The 21952-nt window shown below is 43.4% G+C and overlaps 1 protein-coding gene across 1 annotated transcript in view; it reads right to left on the reverse strand.

Annotated features, from left to right (window-relative positions):
• DNAH1 (dynein axonemal heavy chain 1) overlaps positions 1-16941 on the reverse strand; it is a 103949-nt gene extending 87008 nt beyond the window's left edge. Inside the window, exons 1-13 of the mRNA XM_067561180.1 lie at positions 16726-16941; positions 15811-15883; positions 12138-12312; positions 11339-11495; positions 10596-10728; positions 7461-7622; positions 6768-7020; positions 5301-5458; positions 4291-4502; positions 2493-2791; positions 1848-1998; positions 1195-1388; positions 40-265 (exon numbers count right to left, since the gene is read on the reverse strand). Of these exons, the coding sequence (XP_067417281.1) occupies positions 40-265; positions 1195-1388; positions 1848-1998; positions 2493-2791; positions 4291-4502; positions 5301-5458; positions 6768-7020; positions 7461-7622; positions 10596-10728; positions 11339-11495; positions 12138-12312; positions 15811-15883; positions 16726-16941 (2409 nt within the window). The remainder of the gene's footprint in view (positions 1-39; positions 266-1194; positions 1389-1847; positions 1999-2492; positions 2792-4290; positions 4503-5300; positions 5459-6767; positions 7021-7460; positions 7623-10595; positions 10729-11338; positions 11496-12137; positions 12313-15810; positions 15884-16725) is intronic.
• Between the last annotated feature and the right edge of the window lie 5011 nt (positions 16942-21952).

Raw genomic sequence — 21952 nt, forward strand, 5'->3', positions numbered from 1 at the left:
GGACAGATGCAAGACAAGCCATAGAACTGTGAAACTTACATTGTCTACCTGGAGGTGTAAGTTCTTAGCCAGTAGGTCCAACATAGAGGTGGCTAAGGCTTTGCGTTTTTTGGAGAGATTTTGCTTTACACCTTCCACGCTGACATGGAAGGGACCGATGACGATGGAGCTTGGCAGAGTATTGTCCAGCTTCTCCTTTTCAGACAAGTGCAGGTTTACTATGTTTCTCACATCCTGGGCAGTGGGGCACTGGCTGTGGTACTCTCTACAACCAGAAATATAATCAAAGACAATCCAACACATACCATACAGTGCACAAGAACACTCATCCTTATAGGCCATATATACACACTCACATAGATGTCATCAGACCTCTGTCCAAAAGATCAGGAGATTAAATTAATGACAGTTGCATTTATTATTAAAAGCCACAGATTTCTCTGAATTTACATATTTTAGAACCATAACATGAGATACATTCCCTGCCTTTCAGAGCTTACAATCTATGATAGAGATGCAACACACAATAAGCTAATGGACAACTGTTCAAGGAAAGGAGAGTGAGGAAAGATTACTGGGGAGAAGCAGGAAAGTGGGATTCCTGGCAGAAGTGCATTTTAAAGTTTTGTTTAAAGACTGGAGAGGACAGGAGGCCTGAAAAGAAGGTGAAAATAACTGAGGCAAAAGGATGAGTGAGGCGTGGATGGGGTTTTTAGCAGTGGGAACAGTCAGGTTGAAACAAAGGGAAATGTTACTTACTACACCATGTGATCAGCCTAAAAAGGCAGAGTTGCAGGAGGTCAAACACAGTAACTGGATTTTCAAAAGGGATCAATAATTTTATGACCAAGAAGGTCAGAAAGGAATTTGACTGTTGTCAGGGACAGATAGGAATTCCCACTGCTAGCAACAATGTGCAGCACTGCACCAGTAGCTCTTTTGCCTTCCTCTGAAAGCATCAGTTATTTCCCACTACTGAAGGGTGGATTTGATGCACCAGTGTTACGATTTGGTATGGCTAATCCCATGTACCTGTCCACTGAAGTGCTTCCCACACCCTTTTGAGAGCATGGAACAGCAAACACATACACACACACCTAAGCAATGATACATGAGATGGGGCTGTACTGTAGTAATACGTTTCTAAAGAACACGCAAGTCAGATCTGTGGTGTCCCCTCTTGATGTGACTTACTTTAGAAAGGACTGGATGTCATTGTTATTCAGTTCTAATTGGCTCTCATACTGCTTGGCATAAGCTTGGAGAGGGATAACCGCATTGCGGATGGCAGATCGGATAGTGTTGCGCAGCTCTTCCACAGCAGGTTCATGCAGACCCACCGACTCCAGCAGTGGTGTGCCTCTGATAAACATGTTCTCTAGCACAAACTGGAAGAATGCAAAAGGAGAGGTCAATCAAAATAACCAGGGATAGCCCTGTTGCTTCTGGGTCTCCAGCATTGGCACAGGTTTTACAGCATGAAGAACTCATTCTCCATGGTGTATTGTTCTGTAAAATGGGTCTACAATCATCATCTGGAGGGATGGGACCTCTAGAAGGTTATGTGGTCCATCCTTCCGCATTCCACCAGGAATTACTTCATTCATCCTATTCCACTCCCAATAAAAAGATAAATATAGAGGAAAGATGGAAGGATGTGGAAAGATAAATATCCCTCTCAACAGGGAGAAGAAGATATACTCCAAAAGAACTTTCCTAAATAGGTTTGAGGCCATTAGTCTACATGCTACTTCCCTTCATGATTCCATCTTCACCAGCTGACATACACTCTGGGTCTCCAGGTCACTTAGTCTTTGTCATATAAATATTTCCTCAGAGTAACGCACCGTCTCCAGTTGTGGTATGGTGTGGGTCGCCAGGATTCCCTTGTCTAACAAAGTCACGAGGGAGGTCTCAAAGTTCTCCAGAGGTGTACTGAAGTGAACCCCACTGTTATCCAGAATCAGATCCACTACAAAGAGAGGATTCTTTCGTGGTCTGCAGAGGGAGGAGATGAGATGGTATGTGGCTGTTTGTAGAAAGAATGTCACCCACAACACTGCTATTGTGCTGTGTATTTAAATCCCGACAGTGAAACTGACCAGTTGTGTGGCCTAATTCACTTTCCCAGGCTCTAAAAATGGAACTAGTAGTAGCTGCTTTCCTCTCCAGAGTGTTGATAGAATTCATTAGCTAACATTAGTAAAGCGCATTGAAAATATTGAACCAGATCCTGGCCTCCAATAAGGCAGCTGGTGATTCTCCAAACTCTGTGCCATCCACCCCAGACTTCAGGGTATGTGCTGGAGACATGGCAAGAGGGAGGGATGGAACTGAGTGGCTCTTCATCGTAAGAAGCATCATTAAATCCCAACCCAAATGCAAAGTTTGGCTGTACATATCTATGGTAATTACAAATACAAAGAGATAGCTACTCTTCCCTGCTCCTCAGTTCTCCCCCAGCCTGACTTGCCCATCTCTCCCCTCCTTACTTGTATGGGCTGTTGATGAGGTCCTCTCCCCATTCCATATCCTCCGAACAATTCAGGACACTGCAGCAAGCGTCCAGCAAAAGCTGAGTGAAGCTGACCAGTGAGTCCTGGACCAGGAAACGCACAGAGTCTTGCAAGTTGAACTTGATGAGCTCCATCAGCTTATGTAGCTTGGACATCTGGTACACGCCCCAGTTGGACTGATACAAATTGTACCACCCTTTACCAATCTCCCTCAGACTGCTCTTTACTGCTATCTTTAGAGTATTGATCCAGGTGTCCTTGAGAAACATCTGAACCTAGAACAAAGAAACATACAGTGAAATGCGTTCTCCTCAGAGTACTGATGGGAAAGCAGTAGGGCCACCACTGATCACTGGCAGGGACCACTGGAGCCCATCCAATACCAATCTGCTATGAAACAAGCCCTGCTCTCTCCAGTCCATTTCTGTTGAACAATATAACCCTCATATTTAGGCATCCACATCCAACATATTATACTAGTTTATTAACAAAGGGTCATGAAAAAGCCTTCTGTTAAGAAAACATCAGAGCGGTGTTTCTCCTTTTCACCTAACTTCTGCTTTCTATCCCTGTTTTCATACATTAGGCCAGAAAAGACCACCATGATCATCTAGTCTGACATCTTCCATACCACAAGGCACAGAACTTTCCTAAAACAATTCCTGTTTGAACTAGAGTATGTCTTTTAGAAAAACATCCAGCGATGGAGCATCCATCACAACTTACCAAGGACAGAGTCCCCCCATCTTGTAAATATGGCTTAGTCCTTGTTCCGATATGCATGACTTTAAATCTGGCCATATTAAAACACATTCTTTGTTTGTGCCCAGTTTACCAAGCGATCCAGATTGCTTTGGATCAGTCCTCTTCATTATTTACCACTCCCTAGTTTCCTACAGAACAGTATCAAAAACTGCATATCACAGAGGTCCGCCATAAAACTCTGTATAATATGAGTGAGAAACGAAGGATGCAAATTTGCCTTCTGTTGGAACTGATTAAAGTGATGGGAAGGAGCTAAGGGTAGCAGACTCCTGCAGTGCTTTGATTTATTAAAATGCTACTAAGAGTCAAACTTGTTATATGGACTTCTGCTATGTGTGTGTAGAAATCAAATTTCAACAGTACAATGAAAGAAAGCATTTTCTCATTGTTGGAATACAGGACTGAGGGTCAGAAGAGTTGGGTTCTTATATACACTCTGCCTATTAAAATGACACTCTCTCTTCTGCTGGTTGGTCTATAACCCAGACTGGGTGGCCTTGTCCAAGTCTTCTCAACTTTGTAAAATGAGGATTAAGCAGCCTTGTATACAGTGTATGAAAATCCTCTGATGAAAGATAAAGAGATTTATAAGGTTTTATTGTTTCACTCTATTTGTTGTTGTTAGTAAGCAAAGCTTTTTCACTAAATTAAAAAATCTAATTAAACACATAAGAACTCAGAGAAATTATATTTTTTCATTATCCGTTTGGTTAGAGAGAGAGGATCTTAAAAAAAAATCAGTATTTTTAGTGGAATCAAAGCTCTAGTTCATTGTCGCAATAAGGGGAGAAGGAATAATAACAAAATTGGAAATCTGTGGGTGCTTGTATGAGCTTTTATGATGCAGATTTTGCCCCATATTTTCTAGAAAAGCTTTGGCCAGTTGCAATAAATCACCAATTACTAAGATCTGTCTGGCCTGGCCTGGTTGGTATATGCTAAGAGTCCTGTTGAACATTCAGTATCTCCCCTCCCCTTAAGCATATATTCTCTCCCTGCCCTCTCTTACCTGGGTAAAGGTCTGCGTCTGGATCTGTTCAAACTCCTCTAGCCGGCCATACTTAGACAAGGTTGAATGAAACAGAGACATGGCTGCAGCTTTGTTGCACTCATCCCGCACCTGTGATAAGGCGAGGATGACTTCTGGCCTGGTTAGGAGTGAGACAAAAATAAAAGATGCCCGTTGCTCATCAAATGGATAGTCTGGGATCTGGACCAGCCCTGCCAGCAAAAAGAGAGAGCATCATTTTAATAGGAAGAGCATTTGCAGTACGTTTTTAGGTTTTGACCAACATCTGCCACGATCCCACACCACTTTACTCATGTGAGTAGTCCTTATGTACATAAGTAGTCCCAACAGACACCAAGTGTTCTACCTATTAGAAGCTGGATGAAAGTGCTGGTCTTGGCACCAAAGGTTCCACTTCCTCACTTTAGGGGACTTCAAAACTGACAAAGATCTGCTCTTTCCCCACACAGAAATGGAACCTTGACCCCAGGACAGATCTGATGGTCTGGCTCATAGGGCCTCCATCATGAGGTTCTTTTTGGTATGGCATGAGTGGTCCCACAATGGGACTACGCAGAGGCTGCCACAAAGAAGAAATCAAGATCCTGCACATGAATGAAGAGGAAAGGCCTCCTCGCTTCCAAACATCACCTTCAAATCTCCACTGTTTGCTCCCAGTTGCAGCCACTGTTAATAAAGCTGGACTCTCCCTGGAAAGCCTCAGTTTGGGCAATCCCACCCAAAGCACTAAGGTCAAGAATTTCCATGGCCAGTTTCCAAGAATCATAGCCTAACCCACTAATGTAAATGAGTTCTCCACGCATGCCTCTGATTCGGCTGTCTGTTGGTCCCCCAGAATAACTGGTAAACCTACCACCTTGTATATACTCTTGCATTATAAATCTTAACCAATGTGTGTCTGAAAGTCTCCCACAATAAGGAAGCAATCATTTCACAGAAGGATCCTTGAAACCCAATTGGAGTCCAACTTTCTCAACCAGATCCTGTACCTCTCTCTGGCACCTTCTCCTCCTCTTTCTCTGGCAGAGTGATGTAGGAAAATGTCTGGGGCTTGGATGTGACAACTCCGTCAAAGACGATCTTGTTCATGGTGCGTTCATAGTCTAGGCTCACCTCCTTTTCCAGGCATTGCAGACAGTTCAATACACTGATTATGATTATAAAACGAATTAATAGTGACCCCTCAGATCTGCATGAATCTTCAAAGATCTTACCATCAATTTATTTCTCCTGGGTTCACTTACACTTAGCTTGAAAAGATCTGAATTACATTAGCAGAGCTATATGGAGGTCCAGGAATGGAACAGCAGATGATGCTGCAGGTTTGAGGTTCATTGGTCGAGTTATGTGGGATGACAGGACAAAATAGTGAAATTGCAAAGGTGCCTCAGCCAGCTGGGTGGGATGTGAGTGTGAGTGTGAAGGAGGACCAGATTCCAAGCCAGAACTAGCACTCCTTTTTCTCTCTCCTCCTTGCCCTCCAGTTGCTAAGCTGTCTCTTTACCACTCTGTTCTGCTTGCACTGATTGCAGCAAAGTGAAACTGACTAGCAGCTGATTAGGATCATCATATCTGAATTGCTGCTACAGAAGAAAGTGGCAGGGAAATAAGGTATGAACCAGAGCTACAAAGGAGGAAGACAGACAATTTAGAGAACTGAAGAAAGCTGTTGTGAATGCTAGGAATGCTTGGGGGTATATGTGCAATCTTCCAAACTTCCCCTCAGAATATTACTGAACGTATGAAAGTCCTGGTTTTCCTGATCCTGAACTCCAGCTATCATTATTCTCTCATGTTATTTTCTTTCACTTCAAGCACAGAGCACTTATCTCTGCCTACATCTCGGTTCATAAACAGGAACCTTACTCTGCAGTCTAGGCTGCTGGACCACACAGCCTTTCACACCTCCACGTTTCTGAATGAGGTGAAAGCAGTCGTTCATTCTTAGGAACTGAAGGCAACACTACCACTGGTAGATGAGGATTCAGCAAGCCCAGGCATTCTCAAACTTTTCCCTAGCGTAGGTTGTATCTCAGCAAAGAAATTGCCTTATGGGCACCTCATACCTGATTTGTAACCAGGTTGCTCCTTTCCTTTCCTATTTGATTACACAAGATCCCTATGCATACTTTCTTTTAATTTTATGACCAGGCACAAAGACAGCTGGCATCAGATAATTGGACAGCTCTCTGCTGACCACCAAGAAGCACTGTTCAGAGAGTTGGTGGTCCATAGATTAATTTAGAAACCACTGACAATCTGTGCTCTGGAAGCTGTTTCCAGTCTCTGTAACAAAGTGTGCAGTCCCTATGAAAGTTTCCATCTCTGAGCATTAGATTACCCTATACTGTACCACTATGCAGACATACAGTCCAGTACATTGAAAGCACAGCCATGATCTTAGTCTTTCAGTGAGCCTGTTCTAGTCCCCAGGGAAGAATCAATGGGATACTCACCGTGTCTCCTTTCTCAGGTGTGAAGTGCTCATTGCCAGCTTCTTCATTCTATCCAGGCTCTTCTCATCAACCCTCCTCAGCCCATCCACAGGCATGCAGTCCACATACAGATTGTACCGCAACAATGCCTGCGTTTTCTTACGCAGGTTATTGGCAGAAACCACTCGCTGAGCAAACACACGGGGGTCTTCCGCAAGAAAGAGCAGATGGACTCGTGGCACCCAGTACTGACATGGCATAAGAGGGGTTCTCCCTGAGGGGAAAAAGGGAAGACATGAATAAAACACACTGGGGCCCTTCATGTAGAAATCCACTACTGCAGAAATCAGATTCCCTATTTACTATAGCCAATAGACTGAATATATAACCATGGTCACGCTGATGGGGTACTGGCAGTACAAGAGGCTGTCAAATGAGGGATCAGAGTTTAGGTCTCAGTTGGCAGGGGATTCCAGTAGTGAAGTGGTGGCATCATCAACCCCTGCAAATGGTGGGAACTTCAAATATCCTTAAATTACCGACATTACCCCCTGAATGGCATAGTTCCAGGAAGAATGATGTTTAGACCTCCTCAGGGTGGGGACGGAGAGGGGGAAAGTATTATCACAATGCAGGTCCCTTGTGGTGAAAAAGAAAGCATACGGGGGTAAATGAATGCCTCCCATCCCTTTATGGCCCCTAGTCAGAACACACCTTCTGGAGTTACTCCTCCATTTAGGATAGGCCTCCCTTCTTCATCCCGCACCATGCCCCTCTCGTTTGTCTTATGTACCAAGTAGAGTTTTGTCTTCTTGTCATAATCCAGGATGCCAACACTAACCCACTTATAGATCAAGTCGTGACTTTTGGGATCCTCTGATGGAGATATAATCATTACAAGTCACAAGAGTGAAATACCTGCAAACTGCATGGAAACTTGTTAAAAACACCATTATAGAGGCTCAAACTATATGTATACCACTAATTAAAAAAAAAAACCCAGTAAGACAACAACAACAAAATCACCATGGCTAAACAACAGAGTAAAAGAGGAAGTTAGAGACAAAAATACATCTTTTAAAAATTGAAAGTCAAAACCTACTGAGGAAAATAGAAAGGAACATTAACTGAAAAGAACATTAACTCTGGCAAGTCAAGCATCAGAGTATAATTAGGCAGGCCGAAAAAGAATTTGAAGAACAACTAACAAAAGACACAAACTAATAGCAACTTTTTTAAAGTGCATCAGAAGAAGGAAGCCTGACAAGTCATCAGTACTAAAGGAACACTTGAGGAAGACAAGGCCATTGAGGAGAAGCTAAATGAAGTATTTGCATCTGTCTTCACTGCAGAGGATGTGAGGGAGATTCCCACACCTAAGCCACTCTTTTTAGGTAACAAGTCTGAGTAACTGTCCCAGGCTGAGGTATCAGTAGAGGAGGTTTTGGAACAAATTGGTAAATTAAACAGTAATAAGTCACCAGGACTAGATGGTATTCAGCCAAGAGTTCTGAAGGAACTCAAATATGAAAATGCAGAACTACTAACTGTGGTATATCACCTATCGCTTAGATCAGCCACTGTACCAGCCTCTAACTGGAGGATAGATAATGTAATGCTGATTTTTAAAAAAGGCTCCAGAGACAATCCTGGCAATTACAGGCCTGTAAGCGTAACTTCAGTACCAGGCAAACTGGTTGAAACTATAGTAAAGAACAGAATTATCAGACGCACAGAGGAAAATGATATATTGGTGAAGAGACAACATGCTTTAGTGAAGGGAAATTATGTCTCACCAATCCATTAAAATTCTTGAAGGGGGTCAACAAACGTGGACAAGGGTGTTCAGTAAGATTAGCGGATGTCGTGTTCTTGGGCTTTCAGAAAGTCTTTGTCAAGGTCCCTCACCAAAAGCTCTGGATAAGAGGGAAGGTCCTCTCATGCATCAGTAAATAGAAAACAAAGGGTAGGAATAAATGGTCAGTTTTCACAGTGAAAAGAGGTAAATAGCAGGGAGGCCCCAGGGGTTTGTACTGGGACCAGTGCTGTTCAATTATCTGGAAAGAGGGGTTTAACAGTGAGGTTGCAAAGTTTGCAGATGAAACAAAATTACTCAAGACAGTTAAATCCAAAGCTGAACTGAGAGGTATTACAAAGGGATCTCACAAAACTGGGTGATCGGACAACAGAATGACAAATGAAATACTGCATTGATAAATTCAAAGTAATGCATATTGGAAAACATAATCCCAACTATACAAAATGATGGGGTCTAAATGAGCTGTTACCACTCAAAAAAGATTTTGGTGTCATTGTGAATTGGATAGTTCTCTGAAAACATCTTTTCAATGTGCAGTGACAGTCAAAAAAGCGAACAATGTTAGGAACCATTAGGAAAGGAATAGATAAGAAGACATAAAATATCATAATGCCACTATATAAAGCCATGGTTTGCCCACAGTTTGAATACTGCATGCAGTTCCTGTCACCCCATCTCAAAAAAGATATATTGGAATGGGAAGAAACATAGCAAATGGAAACAAAAATGATTAGGGGTATGGAACAGCCTCCATGTGAGGAGAGATTAAAAAGACTGGATTGTTCACTTTAGAAAAGAGACAATAAGGGAGATATGATAGAGGTTATAAAATCATGAAGGGTGTGGAGACAGTGAATAAAGAAGTGTTATTTTTCCCTTCATATAACACATGAACAATGAAATCGGGGCCACCCAATTAAATTAATAGGCAGTAGGTTTAAAGCAAACATAAGGAAGTACTTCTTCAAACAAAACACAGTCAACCTATGGAACTCATTGCCAGGGGATGTTTTGAAGGCCAAAAGTATAACTGAGTTAAAAAAAGAATTAGATAAGCTCATGGAGGATAGGTCCATCAATGGCTATTAGCCAAGATGGACAAGGATGCAACCCCATGTTCTGGGTGTCCTAAGCCTTTGAGTGCTGGGAGCTGGAACTGGATGACATGTGATGGATCACTCGATAAATTGCCCTGTTCTATTCATTCCCTCTGAAGCATTTGGCACCAGCCAACGGAAGATAGGATAGTGGGCTGGACAGACCATTGGTCTGAGTGAATATAGCCATTCTTAGGCTCTTATGTTCTAAAAAGGGTTTAGTTGATTCTCACAAGGTAGTGTGGCAGGTGAGATTTCCCAATCAAAATAACTGGGCTGAAGTCATTCCTCTTCACTGTTATACATCCCCTGAGGTCAACCTCAGTTGCTCTGAGCCGCAGATTTTCTTTAAATAAATAAAGTATCCCAGCACAACCATGCAAAATAGTCATGCATTCAACTGCTTCCTGACACTTGCTCCATGTATTCTTCCAATTTTTTGAACTCTGGAACAACAGGACTGGATCACACACCCAGTGGCTCCAAATCACAGAAGGGCCTCGACTTGGCCTCCAGTTGTGCACCCACAAATAAACACAGGCATGTTTCATAGTATTTAGCAGAGTTGCAGGTCCGATCAGGGAGTAAATGTTTAAGTACTATAAAATTAGCCTGCAATTATTTCCAGGCACAGAAATGTGGATGCAAAAGCAGAGGCCACTTTTAAAAACAAGATCCAGTGAATATGTAGCAAATCTGAGAGCAGATCTCAGTTCTTCGGACTCCTAGTCCCCTGCTCTAACCACTAGAGAATGTTACCCAAGTACTCACTTTGATTTAATTATCTTTCTGTTTCATTCATCTGCATTACATTAATCTGAGTTGGAATGTTCCATTCCAAATGCTAACCATTCCTCTGCAACAATCCTGTAAATGTCATTAGCCCAATGTCACTGTGTAGAGCACCTGAACTATAGCTCATTCATGTTTTACCATGTCCCAGTAGATCATCTGTAGGTAAAAGTGCTTTTCCGGGAACTGGTTTTCTGTCTTGAGATCCTGGCTCCAAGCCCAGCAAGAGCCACTCATCTGGAGTTCGGCAGTCATACTCTTCATCATCAAATATCTACAGAGGCAAGACATTGTAAGCAATGGAAATGAATCCCCGCTTGGGGAAGAAGAAAATAATATGGCATAGAAATTTACAAGAGGGAAAAGAAACACACACTCCCTGACTTTTATAGAACGGGGGAAAACAGCAAAGGTGCAGAAATCACAATGTGCTGCCTTATGAAGGACTTACTTCCAAGAGTGGCATCTAGACTCCTCCTTTTCTTCTAGGTATTAGAAAACGGGGAGGAGACTCTCAACTGGAGAAATCCCAAGCAGCCAGGGCTGTCGACAATTGCATTCAGAAGGAAATCTGAATTTGTGTAATAATTATATTAAAAAAGCCTAAATAACTGTCTTTGGAACAGTCCTGTGAGACACTGAGCACCTTCAAGTCCCATTGACTCTAATGAAAATTGTGGGCATTCATTAACTTGCAGGAGGTGCTCAGCACTGCGCAGGATTGAACCCAAAGAATCCCCAGCCCCCATGACTTCTATTCTAAAATATTCACATTTCATCTCTGTTTCTTACTAAATCAAAAGTAGTTATGTGCCCTGCTATTTTCAGTGAGTCCCGACAGCATCAGTAGTAATGCAGTTGACAGTTCTGAGGCTCTCGCTTACCTGTAGTGGGAGGTAGATGGGAAAGAGAGGATCTCTCTTTTGCTCAATGGTTGGCATATTGTCAGGGTCTTGGTGTCTGGGCATCAGTTGATTGGAATCTATCCCCTCGTTGGCTAAGAGCTGAGCAATATCTAGTTTGAGATACAGTCGTCTTCTCCTAGTTAGGAGTCAATGGGATTGAATGGTTATGCTTAATGAAGCTATATGAACAGTCATTATTCAATTGGCTTTCAGTCTGCTACAGGAAAGGATGTCTGCGCTAACTATTGGTTCAATATGGCACCAATGCAGTAATGATTGGACACTACCCAGAAGGCAGAACAGATTGATGGAACTTTTAAAACTAGACTGAACACCACATTATGGGTGGGATTTTCTGAAGTGCTCAGGGTTGCCCTAACTGCACCCACTGACTTCAGTGGGTGTTTTACTATTGACCCCAGTGAAAGCCCAGTTAGGCCAAAGCTGAGCACTTTGAAAATTCCAATATTAGGAATCATTCCTGCATTGTCAAAGGTGGGCTGGCTGATCTTAGTGGTCTTTGCCATCTCTAACATCTACAGAGCATTCTAAGCTTAAATCGTTCTGGCAACATGTGATCATCTCTTTATGCAGCCTGGATCAACAGAGATGTGCAGATGGCAAGGATAAAGCAATAAAAGACTGTCCCTCTCAAAACATTATCTATATAGCACCTCAGCATCTTCAAAACAAAATTCAATACCCAGTACTTCTGTGGCCATTAGATAGTTATTTTGTATACAACAGTCATCACATTGTCCCCTTTCCCGATGATTACCTCTCGATCTCAATCTTCCGAGGGCACTGTCCTGGCAGCCCCTGAAAGGGAAGCTGCACCTTTGGCTTAAACGCTTGCAGTGGGAAGTCTGACTTGGCCAGGATCTCAGTGGTTGGTCCAATCACTTGTTTGTCCAGATAAGACCCAATGTTCTCCGGAGTCTCAAATGTTGTGACTGACATCAACCAAAAAAACAAGCGAAGTCCTAAGTTCATAAAACAATGTATCTACATTCACATGCCCATACACACAGACAAACTATGCCACCCCCCTGGGTGCACCTGGGGGCAATCTGCAGGAGGTAGAGCGATGGTACTACATGAGTGAGTGCAGGAGTCAAGCAGGCCCCGAGTCAAGTTGTCCTGGTGAGTGGAAGCCAGACTTGTTTTCTTCCTAGCTTTCTATTGTTTTTTTGTGCTTATATAATATGAAAATAACACTACGGGCTCAGTGACAGCAATAACGTGCATTAAGAATTACTATAAAGCATGTGGATTGTGAACAGGGCTTTGGATCAGGACTCAGGAGACCTGGGCAAGACACTTAATCTACCCAGTGACACAGCTCACCATCTGTAGAATGGAGAAGATATTTTCCTACAGGGTTGTTGTGAGGGTAAGATCCATTAATAATTCTCAGGCGCTCAGATACTATGGCGATGAGAGGCATATAAATCTAGACAGAGAGCAAGTCAGATAACCAGTAAATTCTGAAGTGCTTATTCATATTTTATTCAGGCAAACCTCAAAAGGAGTCAGCCACTCAGTTCTCACTCAGGCAAAATTTCCATCCACTTCAACAGGAGTTTGTCTGATTAAGGATACAAACTGACTGACAATCTCAGGACTCTGGCCTATTGTCTTCAGTGGGAATTGTGCTTTAACAAAGAGTAAAGATCGCCAAGGCTTTGGCCCAAAGAAAATCATCTTCAATAACCAATAAATAAAATAAAAATGTTTAGACGACTAAGTATAGCATCATTAGCTGCAAATAAAAGCTGGGAATTTGATGTTTTGCCTGAAATAAGTAATTGGCTGCAAGATGTAAAGAGCATCATCCCCTTGGAGAGAGCCTATTACAGAGCTAAAAATAAGATAAAGGACTTTGCGGGAGTGTGGGCTCTTTTCATCTCCTTCTTGAGAAACTTTCATACTGGTCAAGGAGAAACTTTGGATTTGGGGTCTTAAATTGGACACCGGGACATGATTAACGCTGTTAATAACTTTGGACCCAATCCTGCAACTTCCTCTGTGTACTTGGATCTTGGTGTCCATACAGAGCCCTACAGACATTAAAGCAAATGTGCAGGGCAGTTTGTGGGATCGGGGCCTTTAAAACCAATTCTGTGAGGCACAGAGCATCTGCAGCTTCTGCTGAAGGCAAAAATGTTGATGTCACTGATATTTCAGGATCAAAGTCTCTGTAATACAGAATACCACTCACACATTCACTTTTTATGAAAAGAACATTTAGACCAGGGGTGTCAAACATCCAGCCTGCGGGCTGGATACGGCCCACCAAGCTTTTTGGTCCGGCCCCTGGTGGCAGCGCACGCTGCCGTGAGATCTTGCAGTGTCATATTCTCCGGCGGCAGCGCATGCTGCCACGAGATGTCGCAGCGTCGCGCGCTGCTGCCAGAGAGTATGATGCCATGAGATCTTGTGGCATTGTGTGCTGCCACGAGATCTGTGTACTCTGGTGGCAGTGCGTGGAGTGCTGTGTGCACAAGACACAGCGCTCCAAAAGTCCCTAGTATTTCGATTTATGGTATGTATGGCCCACTTGAAATACATTTAATTCAAATCTGGCCTGCCATAGCAAATGAGTTTGACACCCCTGCTTTAGACTAATGGAGCTCAGTCCTAAACAGGCCGCTGCATATATTTAATCTCCTTTTTATTCATATCATTAATCAAATATTTTACAGAATTTGTGAACTGCCCATATCAATGTACAGGTTTATGATATTTTTGAAGATTTGCTCTTACTGAAGAGTCGAGAAAGCACAGAGGTTTGAAAATAATATCTTTAACCCTGCACAAATGTTGGTTTGGTTTCTTCACAGAACTGCCCTAGTTTATATCTATTGTCTGTAAATGCTATTATTCCCATTGTGGCATTCCACTATACTGAAATCTATGAAGCTATTCATTGCAGCACTTTGTGCATTATCAGTTATTTATGTCAATACTTAGTGTATCATCAGCATCTATACTTACAGCCTGATTTTTTCCCCCATTATATAAGCAGCACATCATAAATAGAGATTCATCTCCACTTGTGAGGGATGAGTCGGTCTTGTCAAGATTCACTTGTGGATGAAGTCATTTTCCCTTACTCATGACGATAAATGCCACATCTAAAGCACAGTAAGGTGGTATATGGCTTCCATCTCTCCCCAAATAACCAGACTGTGTCTTGGGGGTCTGCCAGGCTCTGGAGAAGGAAAAGATCCTTTCCTCTCATAGCTAGTCTCTATGACCTATGATATAGCGAGGGCAGTCGGAGAGTGGTGGAGGGAGGGATGGGAGCCCCAGAATGCTCAGGGCTCTGTTCCCTGCTGACTAACTAAGAGCCATTAGGGAGCAATTAGGAGCAGCTGAGGCCAATTAAGGACCAGCCAGGTGCTTCATAAAAGCCCTCTGCTCCAAACAGTCACTGTGTGAGCTGGAGGAGTGGGAGTGTCGTGTCGTGCAGAGGAGCAGCCAGGAGAAAGGAACCAGGCTCAAGAAGCCAGGAGGACTGAAGGAGGGGGAAAACTAGCCCAGGGGAAGAGCGTGCAGTTGGAAACCTGGTGCCAGCAGTACATAGTTGCTTCTCATAGGGCCCCTGGGCTGGGACCCGGAGGAGCGGGTGGGCCTGGGTCCCTACCCCCTCCTTGGGGAAGCTGGGGTGATTGGAGATGCCCTGGCCCACTACAAACAGTACAAGCGTGAGACCCACTAGAGGGGAGCCGACTACTTGCCACAGACTGTACTCCAGCCTTGTGGCTGGAGCAGTAGCCTCCAACACATGTGCACCATTTGCAAGTGGGACAGGATTGGCAGATCCCTTTGTACAATGCACAAAGCTCCACTAAACAGTGAGTGTGGAGCTGGACTCCACAGCATGCAAAAGAGGGGTGTATTTGTGTCTGATCAAATCCTGCACCCCTCACCCCACAGCAGTACTGGGCACATTCCACTGCCTTTGGTAACCTCTGTGCTCATGGAGTGAGGGTTGTGCCCTGTATTCAACTGTAACGCACCATGAACGACAGGGCGCTGAGTAGCATTAATCTTGTTATTCTTCCCAGGGTACCCCATAGGTCTAGCTACAAGAGCCGCCTCCTAAGATTAGGTATGGACCCAAATACTCTGTGGACATCACAGGGGACAGATATACCCTGACAGTTGGTAAATCGCTTTTTGCTCATGAATGGGATCATTCTTCTGACTCAGTGGTTCACTTCACTCCCACATTCCCAAGTGATTCTATCTTGGGATCATCCCTGGCCTTGAGAACAGAATGATGGGAGACTTGCCAATGCTCTTCTATATTAGGGACTTGCCTATGGTAAATCAGCTGAAGCACTAATTTCCTAGCATGTCTAGTGCAACCAACATTTACCCTTTAAGGCCTCATTTCCCAGCATGCCTAAAACGAGGGGTATTATTCTGTTCAGTGCATTTACCTTTTGGTGTGTGCTGCTCAAGATCAGCCTGTCTCAGTAAATCCTTGTAGACACTGGGGCCAGCACACACATCCTGCAAATTCAGCACAGAAGAGGATCATCAGGGAGAGACCGAGGTAAGAGAGAAAGAGGGTATAAGGGGATCCACAGAGAGGGCCGTACAAGGAGAGAAAGAAAAAACTTTGGTGAGGGCCTGAAGTACCAGAGTTAGAGAAAAGCTGAAATGCAGAGCATCATGGATAAAGGCTGTAAGAGGCAAAGGGGGCATCCTCCAGAAAGAAATAGGGCACATAGCATCACACACACAGAGGCAGGGGACTGCTAAGACAATGCAGCTTGAAAGTAACCAGAGATCTCTAGAGAAAACAAAACAGCAAAGAAGCCAGTAGGGCTATGCTTATGTCCACCAGCTGAAGATCTGGCCCCATATGTTTGCTAGTCCAATGGAGTTCTGTGCTATTCCCACAACAAAATTATAATACATGTAACACTGAGACTGCATTGAGGGCAAGGCCTCCCAGTAATTCAAGGAAATCATGAATTGTGATAGACAAAGCATTGCTGCTTTACTCTGCAAGGGTCAAATCCTGTGCAAGGGGAACAGCTGCAGAATGGGCGACAGGATGTGGGGCCATGGCATCATTGCCTACTCCTTGCCTTGCTTTGAGCAGAGTGGGTAAAGAGATGGAACAGAGGAAAAGCAAGGGGAGGGGGGGAATTATGGGCAAGAGAAAAAAGGAGGACAAGAAAGCCAAGGAGTTCTGCGACTGGTGGGTGTCATTCTATGCTGCAGTCCTGTTTTCCGCATGAGCAAGCCTTGCAGATGATTTGCTTTTCACATGGATCCTTACATCTAGGCTGATTCATGGATGTCCAGTAGAAAAGATGAAGAAAGAGGAAGCTCTTTGCACTTACCCCCAAGAGAGTTGTGGCTCCTGGATAGAGGACATCAGAGTAAAATCCCTTTTGTTTTATCATGGGATATTTCCTGTTGGTTGCCCGGTAGATGCTCTCTGTTGGGGATGAGCTGGCTCCCGGGCTGGAGTCCAAGACCTGAGCCTGGCTGTTGGGATGAGGAGGATAGGGGCTCCTCCCCAGCGAGTTGGTCAATTCTTTCTTTGTCTTATCCATCCTCTCCACCAGTCAGGAGAGAGAGTCTGTGAAATGATCCTGGGCCTTTATGGAAAGGAAACAAATTGATACTGTTAACACTGTGTCTCTACCACTAGTAAAATACCTCTCGGCGATTTTTGCTAAGCAGATGAGTGGGTAACGAGGTGCACTTGACCCCCTGCCACGATACCACGCTTTACTTTTATGGCCTGGTGGCATCTGTCTCGCACAGCTGACTGGATGGCTCACTAGCCCAAGGCAAAGAAGGAGCTTCATTATTCCACACAGGTTTCCGAGGAGAAAACTCAACCGTGGATGTGTGAAAAGCTGCTTTCCTGAAACAGCAGGGACTTCCCTGCATCCAAGAGGCTGCCGGCAGAACTGGAACAACCAGAGCCTGTACTGAAACTAGCACATAAACCTGTATGAGCTATAGGCCTCTGTCAGGTATGTAGGGGATTTACCAAATTCCTCAAGGACGACAGTCCCCTCCAAACTTAACTTTATTCTAGCAAGCTTAAACCCAGATACGCCACCCAGCTAGTCCCAGATGCAAGTCCTGACTTGCCGCCTCAGACAATTAAATCAGAGGTGTGTAAGTGAGGCCTATTGAATATTAAAATATAGCCAGAAGCTCCCCCTTTCCCTATTACTGCAGGGGATTTCTTTTTGCTGGTGATCTCACACTCACAATTTCTATTCCTCCATCAGGGGACAGATAAACACAGGCAAATGTCACAGGTATGTGCATTTAATTTTGGTTAAAAAAAATCTTTACATAACTGCAGGTGCTAATGAAGTGTACCCCTCAGTCTCCTGGCAAGATGCTAATGTAAAACCAAGGGCTGCAAAATTCAGCCCCTGCAGTAAGAGCTTGTCTAGATATAAAAATTTTACTACTCTAACTTAACTGGACTAGTTAAAGCAGTACAACTCCCCTAGTGTTGGTGCAGTTATCCAGGTACAAAGATGCTTATCCTGGTATAGCTCATCACCATAAACGAAGAGAAATTCTACATCATAACGCCTCTGACGGCTATTTCTGGGGTGGTGCAGCTTACGCACCAATCTTCGCACATAGCTAAAGTCTAGCCATAAGTGAGGAATACCCCATATTTACAGAGATGCCTGTTCTGCATCCTATGAAAGACCTGTAGTTCTGTCTGGTTTAATCCTGGGGGATAAGATGTTTGCCCAACAATCTGCTGGTTTAGAGTTTTCAGACTTGCCATAGCTGATCTTTATTTAAAAGATCTTGTCAAAACTAGTGCTGTCGCTGTTTTGTGTTTCACTGTCAGTCAAAGATCACAGCACACATACATTTCCCTGCTGAGACCCTCTGCTCTGTTCTCCAATGAAGGTAGTGAAGTGAAATTTACAAACATCCTATCTGCTCTGTTCAGAAAGCATGAATTTTGTAAATTTCAACTAGCTGCCTGCCTACAAGAATGAACCAAGCACACATAGCAGGGAAAGCATACACACCTGAGATGGCAGAGAATAAATGCACAGAGGTTTGTTATTGTAGTGTTCAAATCAGTGCACAATTCTGAGTGACCCTTTTTTTAAAAAAAAAATCAACAGATAATAAATTAAGATGACTCTGATGTGAGTAAATGAGTGAAGTGGGGAGACTTTGGAGGGAGGATCAATAACACGCCAACCCAAAAAACTCCATCACTTTCTCCTCCTAGCCTCTCTTCTGTTTGGCAACTGGGAGTTCATAGCTTGAAGAATGGATTTTCCATGGAGGATTTTGGTTTTTATTAGTTATTTTATGCTCTGGCCATATCTGTGTTAGCAGCACAGCAGGATTGATTGGTATCAGCTGACGTCCAAGGACTCCTGATGAATCACTGCTGGACTCTTATTTCCACTGCACTAATACAGTAGAACAAGAGTAATGCAAAATGACCCTGCTGAGGCTTTCTTGATATGTCAGCTCAGTAGTCTGTGGGAAGGCTTGTGCCATAGCAAGTTACCACACTAGCCTTTCACCTCTAAAGACCGGAGTTCAAAGCCTGTGTAATGCAAAAGTGATCTTGGAAGTCTCATCATAGACGATACTAGTAAACATCACAAAACCCCACACAAGTTAGCATAATTGGCAATTTCTGCCCAGGACTGAAATAGCTCGAGCTGCTGCAGGTCAGGGCTGAGTTCCATTGACAGCTGTGTGGAGGAAGTGTGTACCACACCTACCCACAATGGGCCTCATTCTCCACTGCTTTACACCTTGCGTAGTCATTTACACCTCCAGATTGTCCTTTATGATCACTAAATTTATTCACCAATTAAAATAAACCCCTATTCGGCATCCTGCTCAAAAACATCCATCTGTCAGGCCCTCATAGATGCACAGGAGATGATATGCCTGGTTAATGCAACATTGACACACTGTCCAAAATCTAAGAGAACAAAATCAGATCTTGGAAAAATGTTCCAGCCATCTACCAAACAGAGAACTAAAATGACTAGCCAGAGTTTGATACAGGTAATAGAAGGTTGGGGCAACAACAAATCCAGAGGAAATCCAGTCCTCTGCAACCCAAGCTGCTGGAGGATACGTGGGATTTATACCGGAGTACTTTTTCTGTATATTGCTTGGGGGTTCCATATTTCATATCAGCCTCTAGCTACTAGATCTTTGATAAATCAGATGCTCACTCCCAGCTACTGAAAAGTGGGAGTAGCAGTCTGTCTCTTCTTCCCCATCCAGATACTCAGATTCTCAGATACTCTACCTCTCTCTCAGCCTCCTAACTGAGGCAAATGAGGAATAGGGGGTCCAAAGATATATTCTAACCCTCCCTCAACCTCTGCTTTTTGGATCCTTTTCCTCAAGAGTTGCCTCTGCTGCTCTTCACAGCTTTTCCAGTGTGAAACTAACATTATTTTGAACATCTTCCTTGCTTCCAAAAGAGTTCTGAATGCCAGCAAGGAAACTGCCCGTTGTTTTGTTAATTTCATTTTCCTGCTGTTGCAGCTAAAGCAATGAAGCCATCGGTATGCAGACTCAGCAAGTTACACTTCATATTTAGAAGATTGTCTTTGGAACCACAAGGGCTGGAAAACTTTTCTTCGAGGACGAGGAGAAGATTTTCAAAGGCACAAATGAGAGTTAGGCACACAATTCTCATTGAAAGTCAATGAGAGTTGGGTGCCTAACTGCCATGTGTACCTTTTAAATCTCCTCCTGAAAGCATCAGTTGTGCAGAAATTAATGGTTTAGCCTCCACACCCATGTGCACACAGTCCCCCATCCAGTCCCCAGAGACTTGTCAAGGAAAGTTTCCCTGCAGAACACTGGCAAATTGACAACTGGTTTTGTCAAGTCCTAAATCATTTAACTACAATAAGCATTTTAACACATCTTTGCAGCAGTTCACTACTCATCATCCAGCAAAACAAAGACCTATCATCATTTCACACCTAGAAACTTTATTTCCTGGATCTATCTATATCTGTATATCACTGTGTTAAGCAGAAGTGGTTAAATAGAACTATGCAAAATGAGATCATATTAGATTGGAACTGCTGACACAACATTAGCTACAGTGTGCATGGCAGGATGGCAAAACTATAATTACAATTTCTCAATAAATCCAGGTTTTACATATCCAAGAAGTCAAACTCCCACACATTTTTCTCAGACTGGTATGAGCTTTTGATCTATTGCCTCCTCTTCTATTCTTTGATCCAAGGTTTCAATCAAACCAACTAAGAAAACCATCATTTAAAAAAAAATCAGGTTAAAAAGGCTTCAGTGGTTGTAACAAAGAGAAAATTACTTTAAAAAAATCAATCCCAACAACAAAAGTTAAAAGGACAAAATCAAAATGAAAGATAGATAGATAGAAAACTTGTATTCATCTCTCTCAAAACAATCTATTTATGCATTCCTAATGCCCCAGTCACCACAGTTTCTAGAAACTAAATATATGGGAATTGTTTCTTGCCTTAATATAAGCCACATAAGATGAGTTTAAGAAAGAGATGGGCACCTTACATATACCTTTAAACTTAAATCTACTTGAATCTTGTTCATTTAAAAACCTGAGTTAAAAATAGTTTCAAATACTACACTATCTCCTGTCCCCCTGGCAATGTTTGTGATTTTACCATCACATTTTCCTAGGGGTTTTTAAATGCATTTTCCCTCTCTGTTGCTAAAGGAAAGACTGGCACAAACAACAAAGGAAATTGACTACACAAGGGAAACCGTGAAACTGACTATAAACAAAAACTGTTGCCAAATCCCCAAAGAAATAAAAAATAGAGTAAATAGTTAGCTAGCTAGCACTTTCTTTAGTAATACCAGTCTTGGGTATTACTTGTAACAAAAATTTGTTAAAGCGTTCAGACAGTGCCGCTAATAATACTGTTTTCATTCATAAAGTGCAATCCCTTCACTCCATTGCTTAGGTGTTTATGAATATTGCAAAACCAAAAAAATAGAGTAATAAGCATTAAGGACTTGATCCAGTGCCTTTGTCTTCAACAAGCATTGGATTGGGCCCTAGCACATCATACCAAATGCAACATCAAGAATACAAAACAGGGTCAAGTTGCCGTCATTACCCAAAGGGGAAGGGGGCCTCATGAGGGGGCAAAGATTGGTAAAAACACCCTTCTCTGCAAGGTGACTGTTTCTAGCGGCTGTTCGAATGTGGAGCGGGATGGACATCTGGGGGATGGGCACACAGGAGTCCTAGGTCTAGAAGTCTCCAGGAAGGATGGGGGGATTTGACTCCTGCATCTAGTGGTACCCATGGGTGAGATGGGTGTGAAAAAACGTCCACACTTTTCAGCATCGGCATCTGCGACCTCCGAAAACATTCCCACCCGCTTCCTCCATGCCTAAGGGGGGCCTTGGCAACCCCCAGCGTGGCCTGCCCCAACTCCTCCGGGGCCCGGCGACGACTAGCCAGGACGCCACGTGGAGGGCAGAGCGTGGCCCCACACAGGCCGCCACCCGCCTGCTCTCCCCGGCCGGCCAGCCGGCCCCCGTGAGGGGCAGGACAGGGGC

The sequence above is a fragment of the Emydura macquarii genome, unplaced genomic scaffold (genome assembly GCF_026122565.2).
Source record: "Emydura macquarii macquarii isolate MOO-44397 ecotype Brisbane River unplaced genomic scaffold, CSIRO-AGI_Emac_v2 contig_2369, whole genome shotgun sequence".
NCBI lineage: Eukaryota > Metazoa > Chordata > Testudines > Chelidae > Emydura > Emydura macquarii.